The sequence below is a fragment of the Zophobas morio genome, unplaced genomic scaffold, assembly GCF_036711695.1.
Source record: "Zophobas morio isolate AGI-343-1 ecotype UQ-CSIRO unplaced genomic scaffold, CSIRO_AGI_Zmor_V1 ptg000012l, whole genome shotgun sequence".
Lineage (NCBI taxonomy): Eukaryota > Metazoa > Arthropoda > Insecta > Coleoptera > Tenebrionidae > Zophobas > Zophobas morio.
The window spans coordinates 16615651-16635876 of NW_026972117.1; the positions used below are offsets into that span (position 1 = coordinate 16615651).

The 20226-nt window shown below is 32.8% G+C and overlaps 2 protein-coding genes across 6 annotated transcripts in view; one reads left to right on the forward strand and one right to left on the reverse strand.

Annotated features, from left to right (window-relative positions):
- The first annotated feature begins 413 nt into the window (after window positions 1-413).
- LOC135127912 (transient receptor potential cation channel subfamily A member 1) overlaps window positions 414-20226 on the forward strand; it is a 97613-nt gene continuing 77800 nt past the window's right edge. For 4 of the 5 annotated variants that reach the window (XM_064054599.1, XM_064054600.1, XM_064054601.1 and 1 more), the window contains exons 1-2: window positions 414-582; window positions 10242-10487. In XM_064054599.1, the coding sequence (XP_063910669.1) occupies window positions 10278-10487 (210 nt within the window). In that variant the 5' untranslated portion in view covers window positions 414-582; window positions 10242-10277. The remainder of the gene's footprint in view (window positions 583-10241; window positions 10488-20226) is intronic. The other variant, XM_064054604.1, reaches the window with a different exon arrangement.
- On the reverse strand, window positions 15417-17834 carry LOC135127751 (uncharacterized). Its single transcript, XM_064054342.1, has 4 exons — window positions 17757-17834; window positions 16121-16255; window positions 15855-15969; window positions 15417-15510 (listed from the first exon to the last, which is right to left on the reverse strand). The coding sequence occupies exons 1-4, from the start codon at window positions 17824-17826 to the stop codon at window positions 15417-15419; spliced, it is 414 nt and encodes a 137-aa protein (XP_063910412.1). The 5' UTR covers window positions 17827-17834.

Genomic DNA, 20226 nt, shown 5'->3' on the forward strand with positions numbered 1-20226 from the left:
AGGGTTAACAGACCTACAAGTCCCCTTGAATTTCTACGAAATAATATTGCAATCATATTTTACAATAGTAGCATTGAGTATTTAAATCAAAACTAAGAGTGGAATTATTTATAATATTTACTGAGTTATTTAACAATTAAATTCCATTTATGTACATTCAATACTGTTAGTACTGTTCATATTATGGGTCCTTTTCTAGGAGACTACATATTTTTATCTTTTAGTTTCTATTTAGTAGTACTCAGTACAGAACTCTATTAACTTTTCGCAATTTTGAAACTGCGAAGCAGTAGGTACCTTCACCCTACACCTGAAAACCAGAAACAAACACTCTAGCATCCCTTCTCGCGTCTCCCTTTTCCCAAAGAAAAACACTTCCACATCCAATCTTGTCTGGGCAATTTCTTGGTAATTCATATGTCCGATGCGCGTCAGATCGCATTATCAAGATTGCTCTGGTCACGGCTATGTTGATTTACAAGCGTCACTTTTTCACGGGGATGAGCCGACGCCGCACGCGAGTGAATTTTTTGTGAAAGTTTGTGCGGAGTAGTGTTTCATAGGGACTGGATAGTTTTTTGAGTAAGTTTGATAGTTTAAACCCGTTTAATCAGTTTCATTAATTATTTGACTCTGTAATTTAATATTAATTAAGGACGAGTGTAAAATTACGCAGACTTGGATTATTTTGTTTCAATTCGCGAATTAATGAGAGAAATTTAGTTTGGTAATTAGAAAGTGGGAGTTTTATAGGTCTTTGAAAAATAATTAATGACGTCGAATAATATTTTTGGAACTTCAATTCCTAAAGAGGGATTTATTTTGGCTCCTAGGATATTTATTGAAGTGATGGAGATGGTGATATTATTTTTGATTGTATAAATATTGACAGTGTGAGATGAAAATATGGAGTTATGGGTTTATTTGACTTCTAATGGAGGTTGTTCAGTTTTCGGTTAAGTGCGTACCTATTTATCATCAGCTTTGAAAATACTCAAAGTTATTTGGTTACTTTTATATTTATCTTTTCCTTGTTATGAAATAAAAACTATTTTTGATTAGTTCTTGATGATAAGTTATAGCAGTGTTGTAACCTGTTGAATACTATTTCAAATACTGTTTGAGAGAGTATGAATTACTGGTGTGGTTTTTTTAAAAGTAATGAGGGAGAGCTTTTTTAGCTGTTCATATGACGTAGGTACACATATTCCATTATCTCTTTTTGGGAATAAATTATTGAAGGATGAAATAAATAACAGATGTTCGAATTCAAGCTCTGTCATTGGTTGTTACAATGCACAGTGATCCAGTTTTATTGTCTAAGCACGTGACTCATTCAATTTTCGGAAAACGTAAGTACGTTAAAAATGGTTGGATTTTCTAGAAATTTTATCAAATGACCCTCTTCTATATTTTCGACTATAGAAAAACTAGTGTTGAATAGATAGCTGGAAAATATCCGATTAAATATCCAGCTATTAAGGCCTTTTCTGGAAATGGCTGGCTATTTAACAACACTAAGAAAAACTGATATTTGACATATATACCACGTGTCCCAGTTTACCCATTCTATTGTAATCTATACAAAAAACACCTACTATTGTAAAATTATACATAATTCATTGAGACATTTTGTTGATTGATTACATCACTGCCAAATTGTAAACGAAGAACACTTTGAACATTTATTTTAGTCCTACTCATAGTTTATTATTTATTAGTATTTTCAAAGATGACGTGATTTTACAATATTATCGAGTTTATCCGTTATTTTTTGCTCATCCCTGTATATGGGTCTGATAGAATGATACTTATCAAAATTTAATTTAGACCATCGGACCATTATCCATTAATTTAATTTCTTTTTGCATCTATGACAAAATTATTGCAACAGATTACAAAAAAAAAAAAAAAATGTAAGTGGAAGCAACTTTATTTTACACTTTAATCCTAATGGTTGATTTCGCTTTCAGAAATGTGATTCATACAAATAAGATTTTTTCTAATATCACATTTAATATTGTTGTACATCCATTAGTATATTATCTATCAGATAATGTCGGTATCATTGTGAGGTTAGAATTGGATAACAAAGCTGTGCAATGTTGTGCAACCAAAATTATAGGACCACTTAGGAATTCAGATAACTACCGTCCAGTATCTCATTTAACCACTTTTTCTAAAATTTTCAGAAAATTACTGTTGTGACAAATTTTAAAATTTATTTTTTTTATGTACACTGTTTTTTCTCGTCGATTATTACATTACAAAGACGGGAATTAGAGTTGTAGCAAACTTAACATACCGAAGTGATTGTCAGGAGTATTTTAAGCAGCTTAACATACCCACCTCAACGTGTTTATTTATCTTCAAATGTTTACATTCATAAACAATCCTTCATATTATACTTAAAGGCTATTCATGATTATTGCACACGCACTGCAGGAATTTGTTATAAAATGTTAAAATTATGAAAATTTTACAAGAAAATTCCAAATTATTTAATAAACGTGTCTGATAAAAAATTATTAATAAAATTCGTGGTTTCGGTTAAAAAATGTATTGGAAGATTATTTAAACGATCCTGGTCAAGATTTAATATAATTCCTTTGATGAGTATTTAAAATTTAAGATTTTATTAAGCTAATGGTATGATACATACATTATTTTTCAAAAAATTTGTGTTATACTTATTTTCCGCTGTTATTGCTTGTGCTTTTGTCAGGAGCGGATACAGGATTTCGTTTAGGAGGGGGGGGGGGCAATTTTTGTGCGATTGTACCTATCTTCCAGAAATTCGTTTTAAACAAAAAAATTGATAAAATTTTAGCTAGTATATTCTTTTTCACATAACATTTGGTTTTTTTCATTACACGTATAGTGTACAGTAGAACCTCGATAATCCTAATTAATTGGGAAAACGGTGCGTTCGGATTAACGGTTTGTTGGGATCAGGGATTTTCCCAAAAATCTGAAAGGGAAATGAATAACAACTTCATACACAACTGAAAACAAACTTCAAGAAATAAACCTAAATTTTATTAAATAAAATTAAAGAATTCTTAAGCAACAATGGATAATAGATACATTCTAAAAAAATGTTATTCCGTGACGCTATCTTGTTGGAATCATCACCACGGGATCTATACCTTGAATTTTTTCAGAATTTTTAGATGAATTTTTCAAAAATTAAATTTTCCATTATGTATTCGTATTACCTCCATTATGCAAATTTCGACCCATGCTCGACGATTTTCGAAATTTAACTAAATATATTTTCTTGTAGATTTTAGGCCTCAGAAGTCACTTCTGGCTTCATTACTTCGATAACTTAAACCATTTTTCCAGAATCGTCCAGTTGAAACATCGCAATTTTTAAAAATTTTGAAAAATTCCAATTTCATAGCGAATTTTCCGATAATATTGCTCCGTTACCATAAACATGGTATATTTTTGGAATCAGCACGTCGGGATATATATCCCTGAATTTCTTAAGAATTTTTAGGAAACTTTTTCCAAAATGAAATTTTTCTCATGCAAATTTCGACCCATTTTCGACGATTTTCGAAATTTACCCAAATACTTTGTCTTGTAGATTTCGGGTCTCATTTCTCCGACTTCATCCTTTTTTCCAGAGTTAGTTAATTAATTCAGTGCATTGAAATATAGTAATTTTTAAAAATTTCAAATATTCCATACAACATAATGCAGAAAGATCTTGGGTCATTTTTAGAAGTACATAGATGCATGTTTTCAAGTTCAGTTCGGATTAAAGAGGCATCCACTTCAAATAGCCTCTGTTCGGATTACTGGACGTTCAGATAATCGTGAGTTCGGATTAAAGAGGTTGTACTGTATTTACAAAATGAAATGCGATTTCAAAATTTTGAAATTGGTCAAATAAAGTACCTCGGTCGTGTGTCAGGGGGGGGGGGGGGCAAAACCTCGGTCGTGTGTCAGGGGGGGGGGGCAAAAAAAATTTGAAATTGCACCTATTGCCCCCCCCCCCCCTGACACACGACCGAGGTACTTTATTTGACCAATTTCAAAATTTTGAAATCGCATTTCATTTTGTAAATACAGTACCTCTTTAATCTGCACCTATTGCCCCCCCCCCTGTTTTATGATGTGGCGGCAAATTTAATATGAACCGTCGAGTAAAAAAAGGAGTAGCCAACTAGACGTCCTGATTCACTGGCGACGGAAATCCAGTTTTGCAAATAAAGATTCACATGAACAACGACAATGACTCACGAATCTTCATATCATATAAAACAAAGCACATAGGAAATAAACACAAAAGGCACATATTAAATACAGTCATAATCAACACAATAATTTGGGAATAAATGTTCAAATTCAAGCTTTAAGAAATTAGTGAAACTGTAAGAAAATATTCAAACACTCCCGTTTTCGAGATGAAATTAATTTAACTGCTGAAGGGTCAAGTTTAAGATTAGTTTAAATGCGATGAATGAATCATTACAAATCTCGGGTGCGAAGTTATGAAGGGTAGATAATTTAAAAACACAAATAAAAATATCCAGAATTCTAGATATATTGTTGCTAAATAGTAAATTGGACCTAAATAATTGAATTTCGTGACACGTGTTCTACGGGAACACTTCCATTTTTCTAGGTAAATTGTATTAGAACCATGAACAGTTAAAAATCTTATCATAAATTGTGAATATACAAATAATAAAATAAAAATAATGCGTGGTGATGAATTCACTAAAGTTTTACAATATTTCGGAATAGAAAATCGCTAATTAAGTGGTCTCACAGTAATTACACTCGTTAGAGAAACACTGGCTTTGAATGCGATTCATTTTTGTTTGAACAATTGCCTTTTGTGAAATTACAAACTAAATTAGACGTGCCAATTTTAACACATCAAAACAAGAAGTGGCTCACAAACCCTTTGGAACTACCCACCTTTTTTTAGCAATTTCCCTAAACGCATAGGTGATTGCCTGTGTTACTACAGTTTTTTAATTTTAACTTTCCGAGCATAGAAGTATAGTGTTCCAAGTGCTGGTTCGTTTTTACGACTGCATCCTGTTGTGAAGGAGTTAAGTCTTCCACAATAGGCTTCTGCAGCAAATAATCCAGCGGTCATAAACCATCAAGAGACCAACTCTTTACACTACACAGGGCCGTACTTTCTCCCAGAATGTTGTTATGTACCTCACCTTATTATTATTCGGGAACCAATCATTTAAGCAGTTTTTTTAACTATCCTGGTAGCTACATGTCTTATGTATATGTTTGTCTTTGTTATTATTACTCATTACGAGATTTTTGTCCACCACCCTTACCTTCATTGAATGAAAGCAGAGGCGGTCCTGCACGACACGCGCCCATAAACCCTTAAGATGACTTATGGCACGGCTATTTATATTTTCAATAGAGTTCGTAATGCTTGGGGTAATTGATATTGCAGTGCCATAAAAACGAAGTCAGACTTGGACAACTATATAGTAATCGAGTCCATCGGACGAAATGCCACTTTTATGTTTTCCCGACGTTTCATGACACATACAGTACGAAAAAGGTAGTCTCCTGTTTCCGCCGGTCTGTCTGTTTGTCTGTATCCATTTTTGTTAGACACGTGATCTTCAACATTGCTGGACCGATTGTTGTCAAATTTTGTATGTATATTAGAAATATCATGTAGATGCTAACTAAAATTTTGCTTATCATCCCCGCCAATAATTTGATGACGTTATGTCAATGGAACGATATTTTAAAATGATTTAAAAATTATACAAAAATATACTAGTGTACGAATCCGCTTTCAGTTTTTTCGCTAAATGTAATACATTGTTTCCCACTGATTATCGGCTTTAAATATATTTCATAATGTCCACATTTGTTCAGATCGTGCCCTCTTGGAATTTGCACCCTCGAGGTGCAGGGATTGAGAGGGTGTTGTTTACCTTTCTGGAGCCAGGGAAGTTCTGTCGAAATAACCGTCGACCAATTCTTTTTCTTGCTTCGAAAATACGCTACTACTTTTCTTCCGTGCTATGACTAGTATTATCCATGTTGATGACGTGATTACAATTTTTTATTGGTACAATTAAGAACACTTGAGCTTCAGACTTCAGATTGCTATTACCTAGTGCTGAAGGATATTTTATCACGTTAGTTATGTGCTTTAAATATATTCTACATTGTCCGTACAGCCTAGAGGCTGCGGGGGTGTTACTTAAGCCGCTGGTTTTTACTTTACAGCGGTTATCACATAATAAAAATCGTAAAATCAAATACTGTATTTTTTTTTAAAGAACTGGATTTATCGGATTATTCTTACAGCCTTCGACCAATTTTTTACTGATTAAATTAAGAACCATTTCTAGGAAATGGGAGAACACTCACGTCTTGATTTAATTATGATCAATGTTCCATTGTGGCCTAGTTAGTAATTTTAGTCCTCTGTTTTGAGGAGGCAACCCATTCAAATTAAACAAATTTCTACGTGACATTCTTTCGATGTATAAACATAAACAATCGAAGTTAAGCATGTACAGTGCTAATATTACATTGTTTTCCGTTGGTTGTTTGCTTTAAATATATTTCAGTTTGTCCAATTTTTTAAACGCAGCTTGGCAGCGTTGTTTTTACTTCACGAGCGTAAGCTAAGGAAGTATTGTAATCAGGCCCATCGGACGACTGCCTACTTTCATATTTCTTCGTTGTCATGACCTTTAGAGCACGAAAAAACAACTATTGATATAATATGTATTATGAATATCACGTAGTGTTGATGGTAAAACGATAACCCAACTTTGTTTAATCATTCCCATCAATAATGTGATGACGTCACCTCAAAATTGTAGTAGATGGGTTTTAAATTATGTAAAATAACATATGCGTGTACTTTATGAATCCGTGTTCAGTTTTTACCTGAGAGTCCCGAGACATCCATATTTTTGAAAACAAAAATCTAAATTGTATAACACTTTTTGATGTAATTTTGAGACTGCAAAACCAAATGCTTTGACATATTGCCAACATTTTAAAGTTATCGTAAGCATGATACATTTAGAATCAAAATATATTTGTTTATTAAAAAAAAAATATATCGAAAATGTGCAAAATATGATGAATGGTATTAATATTTTTTAGAATTGCTTACACAGGGTGATTAAAAAAAAATTACTGATTGAGTAAAGTTATTTTATTGATTAAATCAGGAACGGCTCACTCCATTTTCTCGAAAATTGGAGAACAGAATACTGTCATTATTAGGATCACACTGCACCTATTCCAATTGATATGCGTGTCCTTGAAAAATGTTGAGGACAGCATCACAAAATTTTGTGAAGGAAAAACCCATTTGAAACATAGGCGTAGTATGCTTCTTTACATTTACTTTAGCAATATATGTATACATATTTTCATATTAACTTCTAGGGGTTCTATAAAAAAAAATAATAATAAATTCGCAAAATAATTTTTTTTTTTTTTCGAAAAGACTGAATATGTTTTATTATATTTCAGGGACGAGGCAAGTTCTGTCGAAATACCCTTCGACCAATTTTTTTCTTGGTGAGAAATTTAATTTTTCAAATCAGGATACCACAATAATAAATGTATACGTACCTATAACAAAGTAATTAATTATGAGTAAAACCTAACAAAATTTAAAAAGAACAATCAGGTACGTACTAGTTTTTTTATACAGTGTATATTACACCTTAAGAAGCAAGGGCATATTTCTACATACTGAACATTAATTAAAGTAACCGTTTTAACTGACTGACGATCTTAAATTAAGCATAGATTAATGAATTTCTGAAAAATGCCTCTGACGAATTCCACGGTGAGCAAGATGGAGCACCCCCGCATATCGTGATTCAACACATGCACTAGACTTGTTATAATCTCTTTTTAGACTCGCCTGAGACCTAGACAAGGTGGGCGTGTTGCTAAAATAAAATTTTCAGTTTGAATTCAAACTCCATACATTCAAGTTCGCAGGCTATTTTTTACGCAGTTTTCCGGTTTAACTTGAATAATTTAATACACACGTAAATACCGACGACGCATAACTTAGTTTAAAGTGTGAAGAGGCCAATAAACCCTGACTTATTACGCCTTTTCAAGCTCCCAATTTCTAAAACTTTTATGATTATTTGGGATCGTAGTTCTGAATTAGCGAACTTTTCACATAAACTTCAGAGCTTTAGCTTTTTCCTATCTCGTTCGTTTGCAACTTGTGATTAAATAATCGTTTTGGAACAAAAAAGGAAGCGATATAAAATGGAAAGTTTATTTCATAGTTAAATTAACTAATATTAAGAAATTTCTAGGTAACAAACAATTTTTGTAATTATTTTGTACTAAAAGGTTCTAGAATTTTTGTAAAAATATACATGGTGATGATTAATATCTGTTGGCGATAAGTAAACGTTAATCAAATTTTTTTTGTTTATCCTCTCCAACAATCTGATGACGTCATCTCAAAATTTTACAAAGTAATATGCTTCTACACATTATTTATCGTGGGCGTCTAGATTTTCGAAAAAAAAAGTCTAATATGCTCTGCGATCGCACAACTGATCTGTTTATCTCTACTAAAATTGTGATGACGTTATCTTAAGCATTAGCTAGCTGAATTATGTGTAAAATGTGCTGTTCCTAGTACATTTAACTTACAGTATTTAGTGCACACGGTCCTGTCCCACCTTCTACTATCTCTGTTATAGCAAAAACTAGCGATTGATTTTTAGATTACAAAGAGGAGATGCACGTGGCTACGTTGTGTTGTAATAAAAACAAGCATCGGGTAAGCAATAGAATTTGTAATCGAGTCATCCTTGGAATTTCATCCGTATGTCTTCTCAACATCTAATCTGATTTTCAACTTTAAAATGAAAGAAATTTCTTTTCAAAACTTTATTTTTGACATTCGCTCTGAAACAGAAAACGTTTATGACTGGGTCGTATTTTTGAAGGTAAACGCTGTGTGGGAGTACTCGATTCAGGCGACTTGGGGTGAATTCCGGGAAGAATTTCCGAACGACCTAGGTATACTTAATAAATAATATAAATTTTATTTCATTAATTCCTCCAGTTCTTGAAAAAATTACAAATAATTACTAAATCATTTACATTTATGCAAACTTTCTTCCTGTACTGCTTTTTTATAGATATTTTATAGGCTTGTTGTGTTTGTGTTTATGATATGAACGCAAACAAGTTTATTACAGTTAATTACATCTCCTGTCAGTTACGCTCTTCTATACCTAGAACTGTATGGGAGTCGACTCAAAATTATTTCGTGTTAAAATTTAAACGTATTATTAGAACCAATTATCACGGTCCCCACCTAACAAATTTTCATTAAACTTTTTTTTCACGAAACCTTACATTCTTTCATCACTTATCTGCGTTAAAAATACATGTGAAACTAATTCAATTAACTCGCCGCAATTTTAGATTATGACTAAATAAATAGAGAACTCATTAACTGAGCAGTATCGATTCCCTCTTCCATCATCCTTTTCACTACAACATCATGCAACGTATTATTTTTTCATTCAATTAACGAAGTGCCACATGAACCTGACACATGCATTCTCATGAACTTGACATTGTCAAATCATATTAGTTAACATGCAAAGGCAAAATGTAGCGTAATTACTTCCTGTCGGCGGCTTTCGTGATAATCTCCAAATAAATGCAAATCGTTTATGAAATGCTTACGTGTGAATAAATTTCAGCTAGCTTACGGGATAAAGTCAGAAAATTATTCAAATGACAACAATAACCTGTCTATTTTTACAATTTCATTTTTAATTTACAGCCAAATAAATATGACGTCATCAATTTTTGGACGAGATGAACAGACAATTTAGGTTAAAACATTTTGATAACAAATTTGAACTCAATTTAAAATTCATACTAATCAGTTCGTTGGCTTTTACTTTAATAACATCGCCATAAGGAAACAGATCGAATTAGAAACCTGCATTTTGTATTCCACGAGTTGATTTCATTAGAAATTACTCGGAAAGCAAAAAGCCAATGAAAAATAAAACACTTGTGTGAATGTGGAAGCAATCTAGATTTATTGGTTAACACGGTAATTTTCAGTCTTCTAGGTTAATGAATTGAAGTAGAACCCGATTTAAACACTAAATTAAACTCTTTTTCTAATTTTCCTGAGTATTTTTTCTTGATTTTTTAATGGTCGTGTCCTCTTGCCAATTTTTGCGAATCCTTTACAGGACACCTAGGCGTGCCCCAGGTGGGGCTCCACCGCAATGCCAAACTTAATGCATCTCCTTCAAATGGCCAGAACATGGCGAATTGACACAGAAGAGCCAGCGTCACGTATCAGTTCTTCAACGCCTATAATAACAGTGTTGCCGTCCGTTGAAGTTCCCGAAAAGATAACCATTTGCCCTGATGAGAAGCCGGAAAAGGCCGAAACGTCGTCGCCAGAGCAGGACCGGAGTCGCACCAGCCCGCTGGTGAGTAACAGATTAGAGCTGTTTATTTATCACTAATTAGCGTTTCGATATGAGAACAATGATATTTTCGATGTGCGAAGTGTTTGATTAACGATGTAGTTTATGTCGACCATATGGCGTTCGATATGGAAACCCTCCAGTTTATTGTGCTATTGATAAAATATTACTTAATGTTTTTGTGAATTGGCTATTAAAATTTACGAGACTTTTAAATTTAGATCTGGTGTGATTTTTGATGCGTTTGAGTGAGATTAGTCGATTTTTCGTTTGTGTGGTACATTTCTGGGTGTTAATTGGCTTTAATTAACGAGAAATTTATTGAGCGGCATAGACCTAAATGCATTATTCATCGATGTCAATGTTGCATATTGAGCAGTGCTTTCACAGTTGTGTTCATAGTTCTGTTAGGTAATAATTAGTTGTTTTTGGCTGTTATCGCGAAAAACAAAGTATTTTCGCAAATCATAATTTATAGGGTTATGTACTTTTCTCATCTTTGTAATTATATTGGGATATCAACGTGCTGCTGCTGATAAGATACTTGTAATCTAGAATAAGCTTTCCGTGGAAATTATTTAATAATAAGCTTATTTTTCGTGTTTTAGTAATTAAGTGAAGTTAACATGTCTCCAACTTATTTAATCTTTTAATTTAAAATTTAGTTTTTATTACAATATTATTATTTTATTATTTCTATAACACCATATTTTTTTCTAATATTTTAAAAATAAATGTGAAAAATTATTGCTATTCTTTTTCTGGTTAAAAATTTCAATTGTGATGACTTTTTTTATTCGTTGTGAGCCAAGGGGATGGAGCTCTACTGCAAAATCTTTATTTCTCTACGAGAAATTAAAAACATGTTTTAAAGTATCGTGTTGTTCAAAGAATACTTTGTATTAAAAAAAAAATAATAAAATAAAATAAAGCCAAAGATTAGGCCCCACCCATACCCGCCCCGATCTCAATTCTCAATTCTGATAAATTTTTCATTCGTTGTCAGATCGAGGGGCGGGGCTTAATTGAAAGATCCATATTTATCTACAACCATTTTAAACATGTTTTAAGTTTCTTGTTATGAAAAGACGGCTATGTATATTAAGAAATTAAAGGCAAAATATAAGCCCCGCCCACCCACCCTATCTCAAGTGTGATGATTTTTTTTTAATCGTCGAGAGCCGAAGAAGCGGAATTTAAATGCAAAATTCTTCTTATTTCTCTACAAGAAATTACCATGTAAGACATTTGTTTGAGTATCGTGTTATTCAAAGAATACTAGTTATGTATATTAAGAAAAAATTAAAGCCAACGATTAGGCCCCATCCATATCTGCCCTGATGTAAATAGTAGTGAAGTTTTCATTCGTTGGCAGACCTAGAGGCGGAGCCTAAATGCAAAGTTCATATTTCCTTACAAAAATTTACCATTTTAAGCGTGTTTTAAGTTTCTAAGAATTAAAAAAATCATCACAATTGAGATGGGGTGGGTGGGCAGGCTCCATATTTTGCCTTTTTGTTTTAATATCTATAATACTTCTTTTCAGTGGCGTAGCTAACTTCCACTGCCCCCCCCCCCCCCCCCCACAGTCTATAGTAAGCGCCCTCATGCACCAAATTCAAAAAGTAATATAAATATGTACTTACTCGTTTGTACATTGTAAAAAATATATCGGTTACGTTACGGTCTGCGCCCCCTGTATAAGGAAATATCGATTTTGCAATTAGGTTCCGTCCCATAATCGCAAAATCCATATTTCCTGCAAAAACCATCCTGTATTTTATTACTATATCTTACCCTATTTGTGTCCTCATTCATCTAATATGTCGATGTGTCTCTTAAAAAAATAAAACATCGCAGTAACTATCAACTTTAAATGTAGGAAATACTCAACAAAAAAAAAGAGAACAAAAAATAGAATAAAGAACAGTAAGTACAACACTGCCAAAGAATTTCAAGAAAATTGGAATAACGTGACAATTTTGCATCGTAATTTCAAAAATAAACTAAGGTTGTTAAATCTAAGAAGAGGTCAATCAAAATATGTAAAGATAAAGAAATATAAAGTGTTTCATTTAAAACAACTAGGTTGTGTATTACGCATTAAAAAGAGAATACTCTGTATAGTTAAAAATAATTTTATCCAACCATAGAATTTTGGTCTTTGACTTTTTTTATCTTTGTAATAAATAATTAATGAGATATCAAGGAACACGTGCTTAGTGACTCACTCTGTATATCTATTTGGTCTCTAGAAACCAGTTAAAATGAAAATTTTCGCCATGGCACTTTTACTGTGTGGCATATATGATTATAATCGAATTAAATCAATTAGGACACATTTATTTTAACTTATAATCATAATGACGTGTATTTTGTTTAAATGTGTGTTATTCTCTTGATTTTTTAGCTTTCTCTTGTTTATATACTGTAGGTTCCTTTATTTCAAGGCCAAGTAGCAATAGTCAATAACAGTAGATACGATATTACTGATTCTTGAATGTAATAAGTATAGGGTAATTCCATGCCAAATCGACCACTTTTGAACCCCACCTCTTTCGATTTTGCTGAAATTTTTATATTTTTACCCAACCAAAAAAAGTTATGAATTTTTCGAAAAAATGTTTTTTTTTTTTCAGAAAACTGTAACGTAACTTGTTCAAAAATTGACTTAGAGACTTTTTTTCAAAATTTTTGTCTTTAAATGTACTTTTCAGAAAAAAAAATTGAAAACAATTTTTGATGTGAGGTCCTGAGGTTTATCAATTTTTTGAGAAAAACCGTCAATTTCTCGAAGTCGGACTTTTTTTTTTATAAAAAAAAACTTTGATTTTTTCTGGACATATCCCCGTGAAAGCGGGAGTGGGCCGAATTTGCGTTCTATTTTTTTCTTTCAATAAAAAAAATCTCGATTTTTAATTTTTTTATTGTAAAAACTATGTTTATTATACATAGCCCTCCCGGGACTAAAATTGGTATTTAGTTCCTGTAAATCGGGACTGAAGTGGCTCTTTTTGGCCCTAGGGATAAAAAGTGTTTCCATGACAATCAAACACTTTTTAACATAAAGTGGTAATATAAACACATCGAAAAATTCAAAATAGCTCGTCTTATTTTGAATTTTTGATAGTAAGCCTTGGTTACCCGACAAGGCTTACTATCGCGATTGATGATTGGTAATTTCGAATATTTTCTTCCAATTTAAAATTTAGTATCTATAGTCCCGAGAGGGCAAAAAAGTATATACACCGTAAGACTAAAGCGCAATGTAATCCTTCATGTGATAATTATGTCGGAAATATTGACGGTTTTTCTCAAAAATTGAAAAATCTCATAGAACCTCACATGAAAATTTTTTTTACAATTTTTTTTAAAAATACATTTAAAGACAAAAAATTTGAAAAAACGTCCCGATAACTCAATTTTTGAAAATGCTACAGTTTTCTGAAAAAGAGCCATTTTTTTTAAATTCATAACTTTTTTTGGTTGGGTAAAAAAAAATTGAAAAATTTTCCAGAAACGTCCTCTTGAAAAAAATTTAATAATTTCAGCTAACTCGAAAGTTCAAAAGTGGTCCATTTGACATGGAACAATAAACAACCGAAAAAGAGCCAAAAATCTTATTCAAATTTCTGAGGTTTTCGACACCCCAAAACGGATTTTTATTTCTGGACCAGGATATTTGGATACTTTAAAAAATTTAATAAAAATCATGGAAATTGGACCTAACAAAATCAACTTGTAAATTTTTGAAGTTCTGTTACCTTAGCCGCCCGAGTTTCTTCTTTCTTCGTACCATTAGGGGTTCGTATTCTGATCACGGATTCTCTCTTCAATTTATGAAATATTTACTTGTTTGAAACTATATAAAAATTTGGATTTTCTGTTTCGAATTCATTTTCTGATATATGCAGTACATCCATTTCAATGTCAGTATGCTTTCCGTAGTCAGAATCTGCGCTATAAAGACGAGTACGATTTTGTTTTTTCCTGGATTTGATATGAACGTTCCTGTTTTTACTTACACATTGTTACGAAATAAACCCATGCGCCGCCCCAGTACGAGGCTTATGGGTTTTCTAGTATGAACGCTGATGACTGATGACTCATTATCACTGACGGCGAGAAGAACCTTGGTCGCGAAATATCTAGAAAGGAGCGCCGGCTTTTTTAACAGGAACCACCTTCAGAAACGACCAGTGGAGCCCGGTCAATGAGAGAAGTAGAGTCTAGTCAAAACCATTCCAGTCGAGTCGGAATTATTCTGTACATAATCACTGTACACTTAGTGGTGTAGTTTGGTCTTACTGTGAAATAAATTGTTGAGTTTTACCCAGGTTTGTAGTGTACTCCTCTACAATGCCATTACCTAACTATTCATTAATTAATTGTATTCATATAACGAACTATTAAAAAAAAAATGATGAAATAAAATGACAAGACAACAATCATAACTGTAGCAAAAGATAAAAAACTAAATATACCAAAAAATGTCAGTGAAGTGACTCAAATGAGAAATCGTAATTAACATTTTTCATAAACACTTCTGTGTTTTAAAATTTGATTAGCACAAAGCAGACTAGATCAAAGTAGTGTAGACAACTATCATATGATGCCTGGCAAATGTAGCCTGCATGCTCAATTCTAAGAACATAGTTTCATTTTATCAAGGTAATGATAGAATACTTGCCTGAATGCCGGCCAAATAATAGTAATAATGAGGCAGCTTCAGAAAACGTACAAAATTTCAAATGGATAATATTTAAGAAAAGGCGTAACATTAACATGATTCGGATTTTAGAGGCAGAAAGAGTGCGCTTGGATAAAACGGTTGTATACACAGAGAGAAAATCTTAGGAAGTAGTAACTTTTATTTAAAAGTAGACATTTTAAATTTTTGTCAAAACATTCTTGCAATTTAGTCCACTTGTTTTAACATGCAGGTCGTGGACAACAAGCTGGATAGGGTTTTGAAAGATCAACTCCGGTTATGAAACAGTGCGGATCTGCAAATGTTTGTGGACATCTGAAATATGAAAAATAATATTATTAGTATTATAATAAAGAGCTTTTGGTGGTGCTTTTTTTGTAAAAGTGATAAGGCGTGCAGTGTAAGATACGCTCAATTGTGGGTTTTACTGATGAGTGTATGTTATTTTCATGACTAATGAACTTTTTTGGGCTCAAGTTACTTAGTATAATTAATACGTTTTCTGATTTTAGATCAAAAAAGAAAGAGTCTGATTTGTGGCCACCACATATATGTTTTTGCAGATGTGCTGTTAATAAGATAAGTTATTTTTAAAGTTTCACACTGTAGTAGCACTATAACTTGTGTTTAATGTGTTTAAAATAAGATATGTGTATAACCCGGCAAAGGTCATATCCCCGGATGGTGTACAGGTAACTTGGACACATCTTCCAGGAATTGTCCATTTTCCTGGTGGTACGTGTCCAATGTGGTCTTCGTAGCAGGCTCCAGGTGCTACAAGAGGATAAATCATGGCATTACTTTTATTGTAACTAAAGATTTCGTTAAAGTAGGTAGAATATCACCATTACAAATCGTGTATAACGATTTTAATTTTCCTTTCAGTTTTGACATTCAAGTTTTATTTATAAAAATATTTACCTACCTCGTAAGGGGCTAGGTTGACTCCTCATTAAATCACCCGAAACGAAAAAATTCGTACCAAACACACAGTAAAGCGTTATCACAATGACAGCAGCAGATTTCATTTTGTTATCAGTTTGAACCAGTGTACTCAAAGCTACAGATGAAATACAAAATTTTCAGTTTTATTACCACATTTTATACTTTTGTTGCTTAACGTGTGATATGTTACGCCCATGTTGGTCCAGGATTACCGTGACTTTATTTCAAATAAAAGGTAATTGTTCAGTCAGGTATACAATTTGAGATAAGAGATTATTAAAGCATCGTACAATTGATCAAGTTAACGCTTTCTTACAAGGAAGCATTAATACAAAGGTGTATAAATCGATTGATTGAAAACGAATAATGTAGCCGTGGGGGTATTGATTCTCAAAGATCTTTATTGCCCACATTTTTGTCACAGTTGAGCACCATTTAATGCAACTAATCAGAAGTGTGAAACATTTTCAATTACACATACCGAATGGCTATATATAAAAAAATAACACTTCAGAATCAAAATTTTAACAAGGATGACGTCACAAATTTTTTAAGGAGCTTTTGACCTGGATGAAGAGTTTTGCGCTGCAGGAAGAAAAGTTCTGTCCCAGATTATCCGCAAGATATAAAATAAAAGCTAAAAAAATGTGATAAACTGAGGTTTTTTCCACCCAAAATGACGGTCAGTTGAAAATTTACAATTTAACTAGTGGCGTAGGATTTTTAATTATAATAATAATACTTTACTTTATTGTCCAACAGAAACAAATTCCTACTTACAGGACAGCAATAAAAATAAAATAATACAGTAATTCACTCAGACAATGTTATTACTTTGTTACGGATTAACTTGTAATGGTGAATATGTGTGGTATGACTTTATTTGCACTCGTTGTAGTAACTGGTGCGCGACGAAATACGTTGGTGCGAGCTCTTGGGATATTATCGACGATAATCGAGGTACATTGAATCCTATATTGACGTGTAGACTTCCACAATCAGTTTTGTTATTCACACGTTTCACTACAAAGTTTGGACAATGTATATCTCCTCAATATGGAAGTGAAGACGATGACGTTGAAGAAGGATATGTCCCTCGTTCTAGATATGTTCCATCACATTTGAATGAAAGAAATTTTAGGAACTTTTTTTAAATTTTGTCTAATATCATGTTGTGTTTTAAATACAAAGGATACCAAATCAAACATGCGTATTCCAGTTTACTTAAAACGAGGGCATAGAAGAAAGCTTGATTAGATCATAATTCTTAAAAGATTTAGATATCCTCATTAAAAAAATATTCAAGGATTATATGGATGCCATAACAAAATCATGGAATATTCATGTTAAGTATCAGACAATTTCTGATTGTATTCATAAGACTGGATTTTCAAATGAATCTATTAGAATATTAGAAGAAATATCAGCATTCACAGTTAATATTCTTTCTTGGACTTCTTCAATATTTTGTGGTCTATTAACATAAACACGATTTTTTACATAACCCCACAGAGAAAGTCAAGTGGGGTTAAAACGGGTGACCTAGCTGGCCACTCAACTCCTCCCCTTTGTCCTATCTACCTTCCAGGAAAAGTGTAGTTCAAGTAATGTCGTACTTGACATCCGAAGTGAGGTGGTGCTCCATCTTGTTGAAACCAGATGGAGAGTTCTCGTCATTTGTAACATTTTTTGGTCTTCTTGACGATTTCTAACATGATCAGCTTCGTTAAATCTGCGCAATGTTTTTGAAACGACCTAGAGACTTCTTCTCAATTCCGATGAGTTTCATTAAATAGTGCTGCAACTTCAGGATTGCTTTGACGTCTGTCCGCATAGCCTACCGTCATGAAGTTTTCTATTCGTTCAGTTTCTGTTAATGGTGCCATTTTAGTGTTTTATTGAAATAATTTTAAACCTATTACACAATCTATAGGAGGGAAAGTATTCAGATGTTGATTGTCAACGTGGTGGCGGTTTAATAAAATTTTGCCTCGTATCGATATAATTTAAATAACATAAATTTTAGTGATTTACTTGTAATAGATTTTCTTCTGGTCAAAATTTTTATAGGTCACAGTGTTGTTACCACCCTAAATTAATGGCCAAGTTGGATAATTTTGGTCTGTCAGATCGCCTAATTAAACTTTTTAGTTTTTATTTAATTGGCTGGACACAGTTTGTTATTATTGGCTGTTTTCAGTTAACTGAGGTACATGTTATTTCTGGTGTACCCCAAGAGTCCATTCTTGGACCCTTGTTATTTATTTTGTTTATTAATGACATTAGTATTATTATGAGTGTTTTCTATATGCTGATGATCTAAAAATCTTTAGAGAAATAACAACGTTTTCTGACCACCTTCTCCTTCAAGCTGATCTTTATAAATTAGAACACGTATGAAATGTAAAAGGGTTGGCCCTGAATATTCCTAAATGATTGACATATTCTCTAAAGCATATCAATAGCATATACGAGTATAAAATTGGTGGCTTCATCTTGAACCATGTTTCCATTTTCCTTCATTGATCATTATGATGAGATATATATTTACATATACATTTTATATATACTCTTCTTGGTTTTCAATTCCAAGCTTGGAAAAGAGGAGAGAAACTTTGTTTCGCTGTTTTGTTTTTAAATTGGTGAATGGTCTTGCAGACTCTAATGCTTTAGTTGAAAAATTGTACTTTCTAGTTCCCCGGTCAAACATTAGAAATCCTTTGTTTTTATACTGAAATTTCTAGAACAAATGTACATATGTTTCCGCTCATTACAACTATGTGCAGAATTTATAATAATTATCGGAATAAATTTGACATTTTCAATTGTAGTTTACGCTAGATGAAAAATACACATCTATGTATAACTGTCTATTAATTTTTAATTATTTAATTATACTGTTGAGGTCGAAAAAATCGAAATTTTCATAAGTTGTAATATTCAAAAACTGAAATTGTATTTGTAAAGATAAGACTGATTTTGGCAAATGACATACCCCAAGAAAATAAAGGGCGGGTGGGTGGGGCTAATATTTATAAAGATAAGAGTGATTTTGGCAAATGATATAGCCTCTCAGAAAATAGAGGATGGACGGGTGGATGGGCACTTTTGACTTTGTTTTAAATCTAAGGTTCTACCGCTTGTCAAAATACAATTCAATTCCCACTGTACAGTAAATAAAAGTCAGTGAAATATCGAAAAAGGTGGGCGGAGCTGAGTTTAGCTTTTTTCTTAAGAGTTTTTGTGAACAAACAGTAGCCCACCCCATTGACCTCCTCTTCATTCCAGTGACTATTCTTATTATTGTGCAGTCTTACCTTAGCAAATATTAGCCCCGCCCACCCGCCCTTTATTTTCTTAGAGGGTATACATATCATTTGCCAAAATCAGTCATATTTTAGGAAGTACTAACCCCGCCCACCCGCCCTCTATTTTCGTAGAAGATATGTCATTTGCAAAAATCAGTTTTATCTTAGCAAGTACTAGGCCCGCCCACCCGCCCTCTCTTTTCTTAGAGCATATGTTATTTGCCAAAATCTGTTTTATCTTAGCAAATACTAACAAAAAAAGAGAAAAATTGAAGAAATGCAGTTCGAAAAATTGGAGACATCAAAAATTATACCTAGCTCTTTATTTTCTTAGAGGGTATACATATCATTGGCCAAAATCAGTCGTAGCTTAGGAAGTACTAAGAAAAAAGAGAGCGGGTGGGTGGGGCTAGTACTATTTCGGAGAAAAAATTTCTTAACATTAGATTGACATTAAAGTGTAAATGTGGCTTTACAAACACCTAATCTTACTTCTGATTTGAAGGCTCTCAGGAGTGCTAACAGCTTTGGATTTATAATAAGGCACACTAGGCACTGGCCTAGGGCATCAAAGCTGGAGGGGCCCCAAAACCTTTGGAAATGTATATTTAAAATAAAAAATTGCAACATTTTATTATTATCTTAGTACTCATTGACAAATTTTTAATTGTTCGAGTAATTCTTTGTGGTAGGTCACCGCTGCTGACACAAGAAATCACATGTGCAGAGGCGGCCAGTTTGCGAGCAATCCGTACGGAATTCTGAACCTTATAGAACC